General features: G+C 36.8%; 1 protein-coding gene across 4 annotated transcripts in view; it reads left to right on the plus strand.

Annotated features, from left to right (window-relative positions):
• Nucleotides 1-15,756, plus strand: part of ksr2 (kinase suppressor of ras 2) — a 104,247-nt gene that overhangs the window by 41,151 nt on the left and 47,340 nt on the right. For all 4 annotated transcript variants that reach the window (XM_008417882.2, XM_008417880.1, XM_008417881.1 and 1 more), the window contains one exon: nt 6,227-6,399. In XM_008417882.2, the coding sequence (XP_008416104.1) occupies nt 6,227-6,399 (173 nt within the window). The remainder of the gene's footprint in view (nt 1-6,226; nt 6,400-15,756) is intronic.

Below are 15,756 nucleotides of genomic sequence, written 5' to 3' on the forward strand. Positions count from 1 at the left end.
GATGTGATAAGACACCTCTGATGTTGTCTGTGGCTCCTGATTGGTGTAACAGCTCATGTCCTGGTTGCACCTGAATGGACTTTCCCATGGCGTTACACTTTTGATGTGAATTAATATTCAAATTATTTGAGAAATGAATTATAAGCTTTTCATTATTTGGATATCACAATTATTAAAATAAAGAGAAAGAAGCAGCATGCAATGGGTCTGTATGCATTCTTTCATTTGAAATAAGTCACTTTTATAAATCCATGTTTTGATGACGTTATAATATTTTGAGATATATCATTATTTATCCTCCAACTTCATAACTTCTGTGTACATTACATGCCTTGATGTTTGTGGGAATATATTACAATACTTAGACATTAGCATGCAAATTACCACTTTAAAATTGCACATTGTATAATTTGAAAATATATACAACAATATAACTTACTTGCTTGGTACATATCTAAATTAGTGTCTCTGCAAAGAGCCTTGAAAAAATAAGCATGTTTGTAGTTTCACTTCAGAAACCTCACCTTGCCTGTAAATTAGGTTTGGCAGTGGCTCCACAACGCTGCCTCAGGACTAAGGATAAAACGGCAACTTGCCAGACTGCCAGCTTTTATTCAGTCCAGGTTTGATGCTGCAAACTTCTGAAAGCAAGGAACACCTGGTTTTGGATACGACTCCTCAAAGGGCTCCCAGTAATCCTCTGTTGTAATCATTATTCCAGCCAGCTTTATTTCATTTTTCCCCCCACCAAGTTTATTAAAACAGCACTGAGCAGTGGCTGCCAGAGATATTGTTCCGTAGTCCCATTTGCATAAAAAGCAACAGGGTGCCATATGGGTCTCTGCAGAGCTGTCTTGGATTTTTCTATAAGGACAAAAAAAAAGTGGACTTATTTTGCTGTAGACAGACTTCTGCATGTAATTCACTTGAGATGGCCAAGAGTGTTAATTAGAGCTCAGTCGAACTCTAGAAACACAGCATTAGTGTTGAGATGCACCTTGTGTCTTTCATATGTTGTTTTATAAAATTCATCATGAACCTTCTTGTGTGATCAACCCTGATGTGTCAGAAGGTAAAGGGAAAGAATCATTTGAAGGATCACTGTGCCTCTGCTCTCACCTCTGTCCTTGATCAAATGGAACTTTTACTTGAAGGTGTCACTGTAATTAGAGTCTCTGCAAGTGTGGGGAAAGTGGATATGGAGCGAGTGGGCGGATGAATGCGTGTGCGCATGAATGTCAGGCTTCTTTTTTTTTTTTTTTTAATTGCCTGCATATTGTGAAGTGCAAATCTCATCCTTCAGGAGCATAAACAGTCAAGAAAATCTGTAAAAGAAAAATCTTTGCACCTGCTTTATTGGTATTGCAAAATGTGAAAACAAAATCATGGCTAACAGCATTTTGGTGCCGGCATGATTAACTTTTCTACATTTTCTTTTCTTATTAAACTGTGCCTCTCGCCGAAATTAGAAAAACAGCATCTTCTTTATTATGACTTACGATCTCTGCTAGAAAAGTTTGAGCAAGTCTAAAGCTGCTTTTTTCGCATATTTCAAATTTTCAGGAGTTGACCAGCTGTAACCTAGAAGAAGCTTAACCCAAAAACCATAGCTCTCCTCTGGACATTTATTCCAACCCTACGTCATGTCAGACATTTTTGACACATTTTTGACAGGCAATTTCATGTCAGGCCTTTTTGCCTTTGACCACAAATCAAGTTACAAGTGTATGAGAGAAGTTTTTACTACAAGTTTAGGTCAATTCAAGTCTTGTCTGAATTCTTGCTGTCAAAGCACAAGTACTTTAGGGCCAAATCTAAGTCAAGTTGTCTAAATCAGAACTATTAGGGCCAATTTTCAAATATTTAAGGGTCAAAACCAAGGCTTTCACATTTCAAGACCTTCTTCCCAAGTTCAAGTCAAGCTTTCAATCTGAGTCCCAGTCAAGTTTGTAATATTTCACCCAATTAAAAAAACTTGCTGTCAAGTCTCAGGTCTTTGAGGGAAAACTCTTACTCTAACCCCATTAAGTCTCAATTCTCAGAAGAACAAGTGTAAATGAAGGTTCAAGTGTTTCACCACGAGACTCATTTTTTCTCAGGGGAAAGTTTCAAATCCTTGTGGCAAAAGTCAAAGTAAATTATTTTCCCATCAGACACAGTCACGTTACAAGTTTTGCTATCTGCAAGATACTGAATAGATCTATTCTATTCCAGTCACAAACATCAGTTTTTAGATCTGTGACCTGAAGTCCAACTCGTCTTTAGGGAGCAAACCTACTAATAAACTTGGTAGCTGCTAGTAATTCTACCTGCTATACATCTACCTGCATTTGTTTGATTTGGGCCTGGAACCTACAGGGGAAACAACAGGAGGAGAAAAACTATGCCAGAAAACTACGCTGCTCCCCTTGGGGATTAATTGCACTTTCAGAGTGAAGCTCTAAGTAAAGTGTGACTATTTTTGCGACTTTGTTGCAACTTGAGTCTCTAACTCTGACAGCAGGTGAGATAATCCCTATTAGATTTATTTCAGTGGCACTAAAATACACCTTTCCACTCCTTTTTACCAGAAACTTAGCACTACAAGGCCATAAAAGCCATAAAAACATCAGTGATTTCCATTTGTGAGTGACGCATCATTACATTCAGTCCTACACTACATCAAAAGACAACTGAACTATTCACACCTTCACTGATTTCTCGCAACTCTTGGGAATTCACCCACCTTTCTCTTCACATGCCTTTTATGTATTCTTTAAGTTTCTCTTTCCCTGAACTTTTTTTCATTTGCTGAACCTGAATAAAAGCCTTAGCGGGTCTGAAGCTGAAAGTCCCCCATCCCCGACCCCCTTCTCCGCCTGCCTACACAGACAGACGTTTTCAGAACCAAAAGTGGGAATCCTCTGCCTTCTCCTCACATTCATTTTCACATTCTCCTCCCCTTACTGCACATCCACAAATTATTCGGGGAAAGGATAAAAGCGCGCATGCGAGCAAATGAATGGCTTGATTTAGATTCAAATTGCATAAAGTGAGCTAATCGGAATAACTGACAAAAGCTCTATGACGAAGAAGTGATAACCTGCAGGCTGCTTCCTTATTGCAGGAGATGGGACTGAAGTGCTGGGCTGGTGTACAGGTCTAATTGCATGACTCAGTGAAGGGGTAAAATGACTGACATTTAAGGAAAGATTTCTTTGAGATTCAACACTTAATGACTTTTACTTTGCATGATAAATCAGAACTCACAGCCTTCTTCTTTTTCTACTTTTTAAAAGTCAAATTTTCAGTTCAACTTTTCTCTCAGCCTCTTTTCACTACACTTTTAAGGAAACCTATTTTGTCTTTTATACAAGCTAACTGCATTTGTCTATCTTCTGCTTTCTTGTTTAGAAGTCCTCTTTATCCTGTTTAGCTCTTTTTCAAGGATTTTTTAAATGTAGGAGTTATTTATGTCCCCTTTGACTTTAGTGACAATGTTATTCCATCATAATGAGAAAAGTGTAATATTGCAATTCTGCAGTTTATGTTGTTTACCATATCACAACAGAAATAATCTCAGTGAGATACAACAAAAGAAAATAGTTGAAATTTTAACCCAATCGCCGTCAATCTTATTTAATTTAATTCAGTTTATTTCTATAGCATCAAATGAGAACCAGTGGCTTCTCAAGCTACGACACAAAAGTGATTCCAACTTTATCCCTTATCTGAAATATTGCAGTCAAGGTCAGTTCAACATTAAATTTGTTTAAAAGTTTTCTATCTAGAAGTCCAGCAGAGTGGATCAAGGGTTTGACTTGCAGCGTATCCAACTATGTGGAATCAGTAGACTAAGAACTGCATCACCTTTGCTTCAACCCCTCATACTGAGCATACATTTAGCGAAAGCAGTACGGAAAATTTCCCTTTAACAGAAAGAAACCTCCAGCTGAATCCGTCTCAATGTGAGCGGCCATCTTCCATAACTGAGGTTTGAGAATAGAGAAAAAATAAGAAAACACAGCGGAAGACTTTTAACTGCTTTATTTTTTTTAACTTTCTGATAGTAACATATTAACAGTGATGCACCACTAAGGAAACAAATACACTCATTTTTCAGTGTCACTTCTGGACAGGGTGAAAAGGTTTTGGGGATTCATATTTTGAATTCACTCTCCCCTCTAGGTTTTACCTATTCTAATGGTTTTATTAAACAACTTTGGCAAAATAATAATAATAAAGAAACACTGTGCCATTGCACATTAAAAGACAAATAAATACAAAATAAAATTTTATTTATACAGTTGTACAACATGAGTAAATCTACTTCCTGTTGTTGCTTGTAAACAACAAAAGGAAATAGGATTAAGGGACAAACAGAAGTTGAGTAAGTAGTCTCAACTAAGGCAAAAAAAAAAAGAGACGAAGACACAGTGACATCACAGGGTGAAAAGTTCTATGTGATTGAAAATTTGCTCTTCTAATTCACTGAGAGCTAATTAACAACATGCGGATTATTTTTCTAATGAAGGACAATGGAGGGTATACTTTTCCTTACCAATTATCCCCTCAAAGTCACCTCATGTTATTACTTGCTGCAGTTTTGAAATGAGTTACAATGTATTATAAGTCCTGGAGAAAATTATCAATTATCATTTCCTAGTGTTGTTATAATAGGTGTGCAGTCCGCCTCTGCTGAGGTAAGGTGTGTTGCTATTTCTGAAAATATGAAAACTTTATGGTGCAGCAAACTTTTGTTAAATCTGCAATATCCTAATTTACCTATGCTTAGGTTTCGTTTTGAGTCTAAAACTAATGAGATGTTTTGTCCTTCACTTTAACTCACATTTAATTCCTAACTGCAGATAATCTGCAGACAGAAATGTTTAGTCGGAACAAACTTCATGACAAGATGACAAAGACAAATTGTTCTACAAAATTGATTAAACTCAGCTTTGGCATGATAACATCTCCCAGAAGGATGGAAGCTGACAACTTCTAAGTTACTGGTCACTTATAATTTGATGTACATTTTTTAATTAAAAAGACGTTTTGAAAGTAATATATCAGCTTATGTCTAAAAATGTTGTAATTAGAAATATCAACCACTGCAGGACAGTCCAGAGTTAATTCAACTAATCTTGGGTGGATACGATAACCTTGAGAAAATAGTTTCATACAAATTTAAAACAAAATGTAACAATTATTTCTACATACCTAACATAAAATGAAATATTGATTATGTGATGTAATAGTGGTTATATTGTTATTAGAAACACATCACTCATTGTTTTCCAATGAACACACTTACACACTTGTTAAATCTGTATTTGTGCTTTTTAAGGTTTGTACTTTACTTTTCTGTTCTTGAAGAGAAAGCTGAGTGTAACAAGCTGTTTTTATTTGGTTAATTAATCAGCCTGAATTCAGCTGCTTGGCAGAGATGCTGCTTATGGTTTGCCAACTATCACTTTTAAACAGCCTTAACTTATTGAGAGCGATGGGTGGCACCCCTTTAGCGTGTACGCCATGTTTTCTGCATTTGGAAAAATGTTCAAACAGTCACATTTTACTTTCTTGTAATTAAAGAAGAAATGTATTTAGCAACAAAAAGATGGGGGAATGGTAGTGCTGGATTACTTCTGCACTTTCTTTGTGCTCTCATTCAAAGAACGTTTATCGGCAGGAACAGTAAATCAGACATTTCTTTTGCGGTTTTGAAAGCAATAAACTTGATTCACAATTGTATAAGGGTAATAAATTGTGTGTTTTTGATATCCAGTAGATTTTAAACAGAGATTGTATCTGTGAGTAGCTGCTTTTTCAATAGATGTGAATGTCAACATTTAGTATTCATATTCACAAAATGAGCCACAATTTTGTAAATGTTTTGTAAAAACTTGGATGCTTTATATCAACATAAAAGAAACAACTGTGTATTGATCAGTTTTCTTCAGAGGTTTTGGTGATTATTTAATCTTCTCTTCAGTTACGTCAACATTTTCACGGTGCAGCTTGAATTTTGTTGCCTTCCGCTTAGACAGGAGTGTGTTTCTAATCGCGTAGTATATGGTTCACCATGCAACACGATGCCCGACTGCTGAGCTTCATCGTGTTAACATATTTTTCTGATGTAGATGATCAACTTTGGTGTCCATCTACTGTGTCTGATCAGTTGATTCTTCTGTGTAAATCCTCCTATCTGTTTCTCTGATTTGTATGTTACTGTCCTGCTTCCCCTCAGAGCCAAGAAGAAGACAAAACCCTTGAACCTTAAGATTCACAGCAGTGTGGGGAGCTGTGAGAATCTGCCCACGCAGCGGTCACCGCTCCACACCGAGCGATCTTTGCGATCCTTCTTCTTTCCGTCTTTCATCCCTTCCACACCTCCCGTTCATGCTGAAACACCCTCTGCAAGTAAGTGAGCGCACATTATAAACCAATCTTACATTTTATTATCGGTTCATGTCAGCGTTTTATTTTCTGCAAAATGCCTTTTGCTCTCTGCAAGGTTAAGTCACAGACATTATTTCACTGTGGGGATGAAAAATGCTCTCAAGTTGAGAGTTTATCCACAATTGTAACTTCAAATTCATTTTGCAGGATAACCTGTACACCTGTGCACAGAATGTTTAAGCAAAGCTTTTCAGGGTTATAAATGAACTATGCAACTCTATTAAAACCATGTTTTGCACTTTGCTGTGTCCATTTACAACTCACAAAAAAATTATTCTTTCTATCAATCTAATGTTTGTTAGAAAAACTTCCACTGCAAAGCTTAGTTGGAAAATGGACCATATGGGGAATCAGGCTGTTCCATTACGGCCGGAGGTAGTGTGTCGCTGCACACCGGCAGCCTTATTGGTTGATGCATTATAGGCAAACTGCGGAAGCCATTAGATTGAGGAGGAGATGGGAAAAGGCAGAAAAATAGAGAGTAATGGAGGCCCTGTCAATGAAACGAGTGATGTATGGCTGTGGCTTAGTGTTGGGAATACTCTCTGACATAACCAACAGGGATGTGGGGCGCAGCCATGAATAGACGCAAGCAGAGGCATGGCAATGAATAATCAATCTCGACATGCGTAAGACAGAGAAAAAAAAACAAACTTAAAATCATAAAATAGCTCCAGACATAAGCAAACACACTGCACCATTCTGAAGTGTGTGTTAAAATTCAAAACTCTAAATGCACACTGTTAGTCAACAACATTTCTATGTGCAATGTCATACACCCATCAATCAATCTTTACTTGTTGAACACGTTCCGTTCATAACAAGAACAGCACAAGAGGGAAAGAAAACCAAAGAAACCAAAGAAACCACTTCCCCAAGTCTATTTTTTTATCTTTATATCTTTCAACAAAGTAAATTCAACCCTAATTTATGTCTTCGTTCGTGAAAAAGCAGCAGCTTTTACCTTGTCGAGTAAACAAGGTAACGGTCATGCAAAACTGCATGTGGTTGTGTTTCTCTTCAAGATTAGTAAGTTTTAGATAGTTTTTACATCAGTAGCCTGCAAGCCTCATCTCTAACTGATCTGTCACTGATTGTCATGCAGGCAAAGGTTCAGTTTATCCAGCATGCATGAATGATGCAGTTCCCATGAACTATATCTTTCAGGCTGCTACCTGCATTCATTCACCCTTTTTCTAATAGTTCAACTGGTCCCAGAAGTTAAATCTTTAAATGTATGCAAAGAACAGAACAGAAAAACAGAAAACAAATGCCAGTTTAAAAAATGATGGTACATTTATGTAAAAGTAAGGAATGATTCATAGATCCTGCAGCACACCGTTGAACCTCGATTTCTACTCTGAACTTGGAAGTCAGTCGCAACAACACTCTTTTTCTAAATCGTTAATTGTTACCATAGATATCCAGGATTGACAGCTGTATTTGCAAATATGAACTTCTTTGTTCCATTAGAAGAAAAGCATGATTAAGAGCCTAGAGAACAGCTAATTACTACCTCTCCGAAATCAGTTTGTCAATTGATCCCTGGAAGCAATTATTTCAGAAATTAGCTAGTAACACTTCTTGAATAAGGAAAAAATTCAGTTGCTCTGCTTTAGTATTTGTACCTGTTTTTGTAAAGAAAAATGGAAAATATCAACCAATGTATAGATTTAGTTATTTTCCCATTTCATCTCATGAGGAGACGGAACTTATTCCCAAGTAAACAGTAATGTTTCTTGGTTGTACTCTAACTTTAATACAGGAATGTATCAGTTGTGAAGTTAATAGCACATAAATATTGCAAACAAAATATTATTCTCCAAAACCATGAACCCGCAATAAAGCTGTGTCTTGTAAGTAGACGTGCTTGACATGTAATTGGCATCAAATAGCAGCTTGTTCCAATTTAATCTATTTTCATCAGAAAGGCCAACAGTAATTTTATCTTTAACAAAGAAAAATAAAAAAATGTTTCAAACTGTACAAATTGCAAATATACTAGCCTGCATTATTGACCAGACAATTCTCAAGAAAAATCAGAAGCATGCTACTCTCTGTGTTGCACACATAAGTGTAGTTTTATGAATGAACAGAAATTAATTTTCAGTTTAGACACTCTGCTTCTACGCTCATTTTTGCTTCAATTTTGGAAAAGAGTTTTACAAGAGCAGAGTGTTGTCTGCTCTTGAGTTGGGTCAACCAATATAGTAAAAGTTAATTGATGGTGTACTCTGACATGGCTTTGTAATGCAACAAAAGAAAACTTTCGCATCTGACCAGTCAGGACATATTTTTGGTTAGATGTAAACAATGTGGCACAGAAAAAATAGAAACGTCCACATCGCTTATTTTGGGAACGGCGCATGTGAGTTTGTGTTTAAACGCTTGGATGAGCATACGGCCAGTGTGTGTGCAGCCCGGTCAGCCAGGATAAACATCTGTCCAGGGTCTAGTTTGGGATTATAGTATCACTGCCATCTCGTACGTCAGAAATCTGCAGCCAACAACATTATCCCTCGTCCCTTGAGTCATGTGAATCAAACAGACAGAGGATCCACAAGATTGGCTGAGGTGACCGAGACCACACGCTGTCTGCTCGAGATGAATCAATGCCAGGACTAAGCTGAGCGCTATTGTGAGAATACATTTATTTTCCCACCAGGATGCACTGCTTAAGATCGTATGTGGATAAGATATGATGGAGGATTAATGGCACAAGTCGTACAGTTTAGCTGTAAACTGTATGAGTTGCTACATTGTTTATTTCTGAAGAACGGGTGTAGATAGGTTTGTGGTCAATCTCTAGATAGATTACTTCTGATCTCATTTTGATGAAAACACTCGTCTCCACATTTATTCTTGCATCTGGTTGAAAAAAGTGATTACTTTAGAGGAAATCTAGATTTTATTGATGTAACACAATTTAACATAAAAAATAAAAAACTAAAATCCAACCAGTAGTTGGGGTAGAGTTAGACATTAAAGGGAAAAAATATGTTAATAATAGAGTTATTTTAAAAAATATTAGTGGTGCTTCACTTCTACAATTATTTGTGCAAACCAGTTGGACACAATTTTTTCTTCTCCCATACCCTCATGTACTGCGTCTCTAGGTTTCCACTCTGACGTCATTCTCTGACTAACTTTTAAAGATTTTTACTTTCCACATGTTAGCTTAACTTGTGACCATGTTAAGTTATTCAAAACATTCAGTAGCTTTTGTTTCATCTGTCAGTAGGAAGAAAGTGTGAAGAAAAGTTTATGGAAATTCACATAATAACCATCCAGTTTCCCACCATCGTAACTGAAGGCTAAACCACATATTTCTTACTTCATTGGCATTTTTTCGTAAGTGGCTAAGAGGAATGTTCTATGCTGTCACATCAAAGTTATTCCCCAGGGCAAGCAGCAAGTCAAAGATGATCAACTAACGAACTTAAAAAGTTCAAAAGTTATCGGCCTTACATTTACGTCAGAGCAGCAAAAAGGCATTTACCTTCCAACACATTCCTTCTGGTCTTACGTCATTGTCTTTCTAAAACATTTCAGATCAATGTTTTAATTTCAAAATGAATTTCAAAACCAAGCAAAGATAAAAGGAGTAAAAACAAAATTACATTTTTAAATGATAATTTTATGTACTATTTGAAAAAAGCTAACCAAATTAGTTTTTATGTAAAAACAACAACAACAAAAAAAAGTAATTCCTCACTAATCCTAATAACCGGTTCTTCATAGCAATGACTGTCATTGAGTCAGGAGTGGCAATAACTGTGGCGGGGGCTGTTGTTTACTCTTCCTTTTGGTCACAAAGAGTGACACACATGGGCCATATTTGGAATCGAGCCTTACATCTTGAAAGCCCTGCATGGTTGATTAGACTCGTCAGCGTGTCTGTGAGCACTGAGCGAGCTTTTCTGACATCTGCATTCAAAGTCACTCATCCACATTTCTCCGTATGGTAAAAGATGGCTTACAGTAGAGTGACCAGTGGATTAAGGTTTCCAGCAGATATACAGTACATGAATCATAATGTTTTATCTGGCAAATTTAGCAGATGGCCAATGAGTACTACTTTGCTACTCCATTGTGTTTAAATCTTTAGGGCATATTCATTATTTTGCATTAATTTCACTGTTGAAAACATTTAGTGCTAACTGTAATGTTACAAAACATGCAGCTGCTTTAGAACTTGTAGTGTTTCGTTATAAACAAAAGATTTACTTTGCTTTAGTGAGAAAGAACAATGTTTTTTCTCTCAATGAGTGATCATTAAATCTTGAATTTGGAGCAGAGGCGATTTACCAGAGATTTGTTATTTCAAAACAAAAACAGAGGTCACGTTTTAAACTGTTTAACATATTCTATTAGCTTTTGGATGTATTTGCTGCATTGAAAAATGTGGACTTATCTTGAAACTTGAGATTTCCAAAGGGTGGCCAACATTTTCACAACCAGCAAGTTTAAAACATTAAGTAGACAAACTCCACTCCACATTATTGTACAGCTATCATGTTATCTGTTAAAGTCTCACTCTGTGTTGAAAAGTAGCAGCCATAATCAGCCACCAAAACGTCTAAATATGCAGTAGAAACTCCAATTTCCTTTTATTTAACATTTAAGATTTGTGTTTTTGCTCTGAGGTAAATTTAAACCTCTTGCTGGCAGAAATAGTTGAATTTGAGTCTTTTTTCCTGCAGCAACAGCTTTCACTTCAAAAAGTGTCTTCACTTGAAGGATCTGGCTATTTTTGCAATGACATGTTCACTGATTGGAAAAAATATCAGATATTTGAGATTCCAGCTGATCAGTTACTGGTCAAGGTTGATCAAACTGAAAATTGGCTGAATTGGACCACCAGCCTAATAAAAGCTGGACCTAAAAACCAAGACAGCGGCAAAGTTAAGGTGGCAATGTAAGAGTGGTGAAAAATATTCTTTCTGAGAGGTTTGATGATTGTAAGCTTAAAGCTAAGCTCCTTTATTACATCCAAGAAACTTAAATGGTACAGGATCACACAGTGATTGACAGTAATAAAGGCACTGGAATTAAAAAAAACTGAAAATGAGCAACAATCTCTCCTATCTGTATTCAGGTGCAGGTCATTAGTCACAGTACAAATACGGTTTCTAAGTGCTATAAAAGCAGACGAAGTGGTTAAAAACATTTTTATTATTCATAAACTTTATCAACTGTGGAAAGATAACTGTCTGCCAAAATCCTGGGATAAAGGACAGTTTGACAGCATGTAGCAATTTAAAGAAAGGAAGTTCATATTTAATTTCTTTAAGACTGGAAGAAAAAAAAAAAACTACTGCTGAGACAGTTTTCAAAGTTCAACTTCTGGTGAAGTTGAACCTTTACCTTTACGATAAAGGTAAAAGAATATTCTTTCATGCTACCTTATAATATTATATTTTGCAATGCAGATCACTCAAAAGTCAGCCTAATCATTATGATGGTTTATAGAGTCAAGTTTTTATTTAAAGTTAGACTTGACTATAGTTTGCTTGACCTTTTTAAATCGTATTAAGCCTTCAATATCCCAGCAAACTGTGAATTTCTTAAACACATTAAAATACAAAGTGAAAGATTAGTCACCCAAAGATCCAATACGTGTCTTTTACTATGCAGTTAATGTTTAGATCACATTTGACTATTTAGATTAATGTGAGGCTCTGAAATATTCTTCTTAAGATCTTCCAAACAACAGCTGCCAGTCCATGGCCACTAGTCGGGGATCTCTCGTCATTAGAGCCCCTAAGCTTGTAAGACACTATCCTGTTTCTGCCTTTAGCTGGAAGCATGCAATTTTTGTTCAAAGTCTTAATAACTCCTTCCATTTTTTAACTATTGGTCTCTAGGAGTATCACATGAACATTAATTCTAATCTCAGGTGTCCAAACATCAAACAAACAAACAAAAAAAGAAGTTTGCAAGCTAATTCTCTTGTTTGGTGTTGTTGTTTATCTCCCATGATCCACTCAAAGTTTAGTCAGTTTTTGTGGGTTGCTTCAGGTGATAAAATAAATCATTGTTATGTGGTTGTGAAATGTTATGGTGACCACAGAGACACATTTATTTGTGTGCTGCTCACCTCTTGTGCCCGAGGCTGTTTGAGCCCACACAGCTGGATTAGACAGACACCCTGGGTTGTGTCCACTTGGACATCTAGTTCTGGCATTTTACCAGCACACCTGCTCCAAAGCTAATGTGGACACGCATAAGATGGAAGCAGAGAGGGAGGGAAAGAGAGTGTGGGAGTCTGCAAGTGTGTGCTTGTGGATATAAATGGCTTAAATGTTCTTCAAGCGCTTTTTGCTCAGCTCAGTCTTTTATATTTCTACATGTATTCCAATGACGTCACATGCTCTCTTTAACCTCGCAAAGCTGATTTGCAGTTGCATCACGGATCTCCTAGCAACCAAATCTGGTGCCACATTGGAGGCCCCTTCTTGCATTGGCAGATAAGTAATTGCTTTAAATAACTCCTAAAACATGGCAAAGGAAAAATAAAACAGACTTGGAAGACCTGTTAACTCTGGTATCAGTCCAGCAATGCAGCAGAGATGTGTTGCTGTTTACTAAAATGTTTCATAGAAAAGAGAAGGCTGACGTGTTGACTCACGCTTGGAGTGCTATACATATGTCTGAATATATTCTAAGTAATCCAGCTCATTGTCTATCAAGCGATCAGAAGAGCCTGGATAGCAGGAAACTGGGTTTCCATTCTGTTCCAGGTGACACTTTAGCCGTCATTTGAAAGGAGCTGCAGTATTAGCTCAGTAAAATGTTTTATGAGTGTGAAATTCCACTTTATACAAGTGGATGGCACTGAGCAGTGGTATGAGGTACTCAGGTTAAGACTTACCCAACCAATGACTTTTAGAGGATGAGGGGTAGCCTTTTGAGGACAGTGAGATTTATATTGTTGTGTTTCTTAGTCATCCAGGACAAGATACACCCAAGTGCTTAAGTAGAAGCAACTAAACTCCTTTTTTTCTTGAAAATGTTTCAACTCCTAAAGCTAGCTTGCATTGTTGAAGTATTTAAATAATCTTTGAAAAAAAATTACTGTGATGAATAAGAGATAAAGGGGTAAACGAGTTTGCCCCTGAGCCTCCATATGTTCTGTAACTATATATATTACATTGTGTTGATATGCTGGTCCAGCAAATACATTAAATTCAGGGATAACCTTTAACCTGCAGCTTTTAATGCTGGCCATAAGTGCAGGGCATTTCACTACTCAAAAAAAAAATATTCAAAGTTGACTGAAATAAGAATAGGCCCTATAATCAAATGTTTTTGCGGTACTTGACCATTTTTTAATACTTGCAAGGATCTTGGACGTCATGTGGGATTTTAGCCAACAAATCTTCATGCGTCTTGTTGACTTAATAAAGGTTTAGCTGCAGTTTGAGGGTTGCATCATAATTTTTTGCTGGTAATAAGTAGCCAAGATAAGACAGGGGATCTCTTGGGAACTCTGGCCAGGATGCTTAAGCATCTGTTTAAACTCAGGAAGATGATGAACATTACTGTGCTGGTGTTCCTTATTAATCTTAGTTATTAATTTAGTAATTAATGTAGTTATTTTGCTGTGTAAATATCAGGATTATGTCCCCGAACAATACCCATCCCAGGTCATCAGCAAAAGTTGCTTTGCTTGTTGCTCAGCTTAGAGACTCCAAGACTCTCGATTTCCCGTCACTCAGGAAGTCTCTTCAAAGCCACGAAGCCTCTGGACATCATCTGTTTCACTCTCCCTGCCTCCATTTTATTGGCATGCATAAAGTCGCAGTGTCAATGGACTCCCACTATCTATACGATCTGTAAAATTAAATGTAAGTGCTACGTATTCAGCCTTTTCAATGCTGCCATCTCTTTATTCAACAATTTCAGTGTCATTTGTGTATGTGTGTGCTTCTGTACTTGTTTGTCAAAGATGATAGCACAGCATTCTGCAAAAGGGCTGATCGGCGTGTAGCTGTTGCTATAGCAACTGAGCAACCTGGCTTTATCTCTTGTTCATCGGAGTATGTTTTTCTTCACTTTACACTGGGGAAGAGGGGGAAAAAGTCTATTTTCAACCCCATTCTTAGTTTGTGTTTTGCTGCCATCTCTGAATGTGTTTTGTTTCGCTTTGGAGAAATACTCATTAAAACACATAGACGGAAAGCGTTGTGAATATGGTGTGCAATAGCCTGTACAATATCGCTGATATATAACACTCATGTAAAATAATACAGCACATTGTGCAGCTAACGCCCCCACATAATTTTACAGTCCTGCTGAGTTTTTATTTTGCTCTCCATAGCCCACTGTAAGGATATGAATATGAATATCTTTGAGTTTAATACTTATGTTAATAAATTTATGCCAGCTTCCGTTTGAAAGCTTAGATTTAAGTTTTGCATCTTGCTAAATTTTTGTTTTCTGATGTTGAGCTGTTGCTTGTTGCTGAGATCGTTGTCTTTAAAAACAATTTTTTGGGTTTAATTTAAGTTCTGCCAAGTATGTTAGTCTTCTCTTTGAGATTGATGAACTTAATGATTGCTTTATTTATGAATATGTGAGTAATATAATCAACTAAAATTTACATAGATGTTTTGCAATTTATTTGAATACTATATCTTTTTACTTTTGCATACCTGCAGTACCTTTCTCCTCTGTCAGAAACTGTAAAGTTTATCTTTCAGTCTGCAGGGGACCCAGCTCAGTTAAACATTAAATAAGTATATTTAGCTCTAAGTAGGCTCCTAGTGGTCTCTTTACATCTCACATTTGTACACAAATCTGTGCTTTCTTTAACCCATGTGCAGTCAGAAAATTGTGTTTTTCCACCATATTTTATTTTGCATGTCTATATCAAACATGCTCAGAAATGAACACAACCAAACACACAAACCCCATTCTTAACCCCGTGACATAATGTTTGTCATTTGACAATTTGGCGGAGGAGGGAGGGCCATGAGAGCCTTGGCTTAATTAGGCAGAGGACAAATGGGAGAAGATGGAGGAGGCCACCCTTGTCTGGCGCCTTGGGGTTTTTAAACTCCTACAGGCTCATCAGTCACACAAACAATAGCTCACATGCATAAACTCCGGGCAGACCCTAGATGCATTTCATAGCTTGTTTTGTTGTTTTTACTCACTACAGCATATGTCACCTTTGTGGAAACAGACATTTGTGTGATTTTATTGCAGTGTTTTAGAAATGTGCTGTTTGTACATTAAATAGCTTTACATTGAGCTTTTTAATGACTGTAATAAAGAGAGACTGAGCATTAACATGAACAAAACTTATGATTT

The sequence above is a fragment of the Poecilia reticulata genome, linkage group LG9 (genome assembly GCF_000633615.1).
Source record: "Poecilia reticulata strain Guanapo linkage group LG9, Guppy_female_1.0+MT, whole genome shotgun sequence".
Taxonomy (NCBI): domain Eukaryota; kingdom Metazoa; phylum Chordata; class Actinopteri; order Cyprinodontiformes; family Poeciliidae; genus Poecilia; species Poecilia reticulata.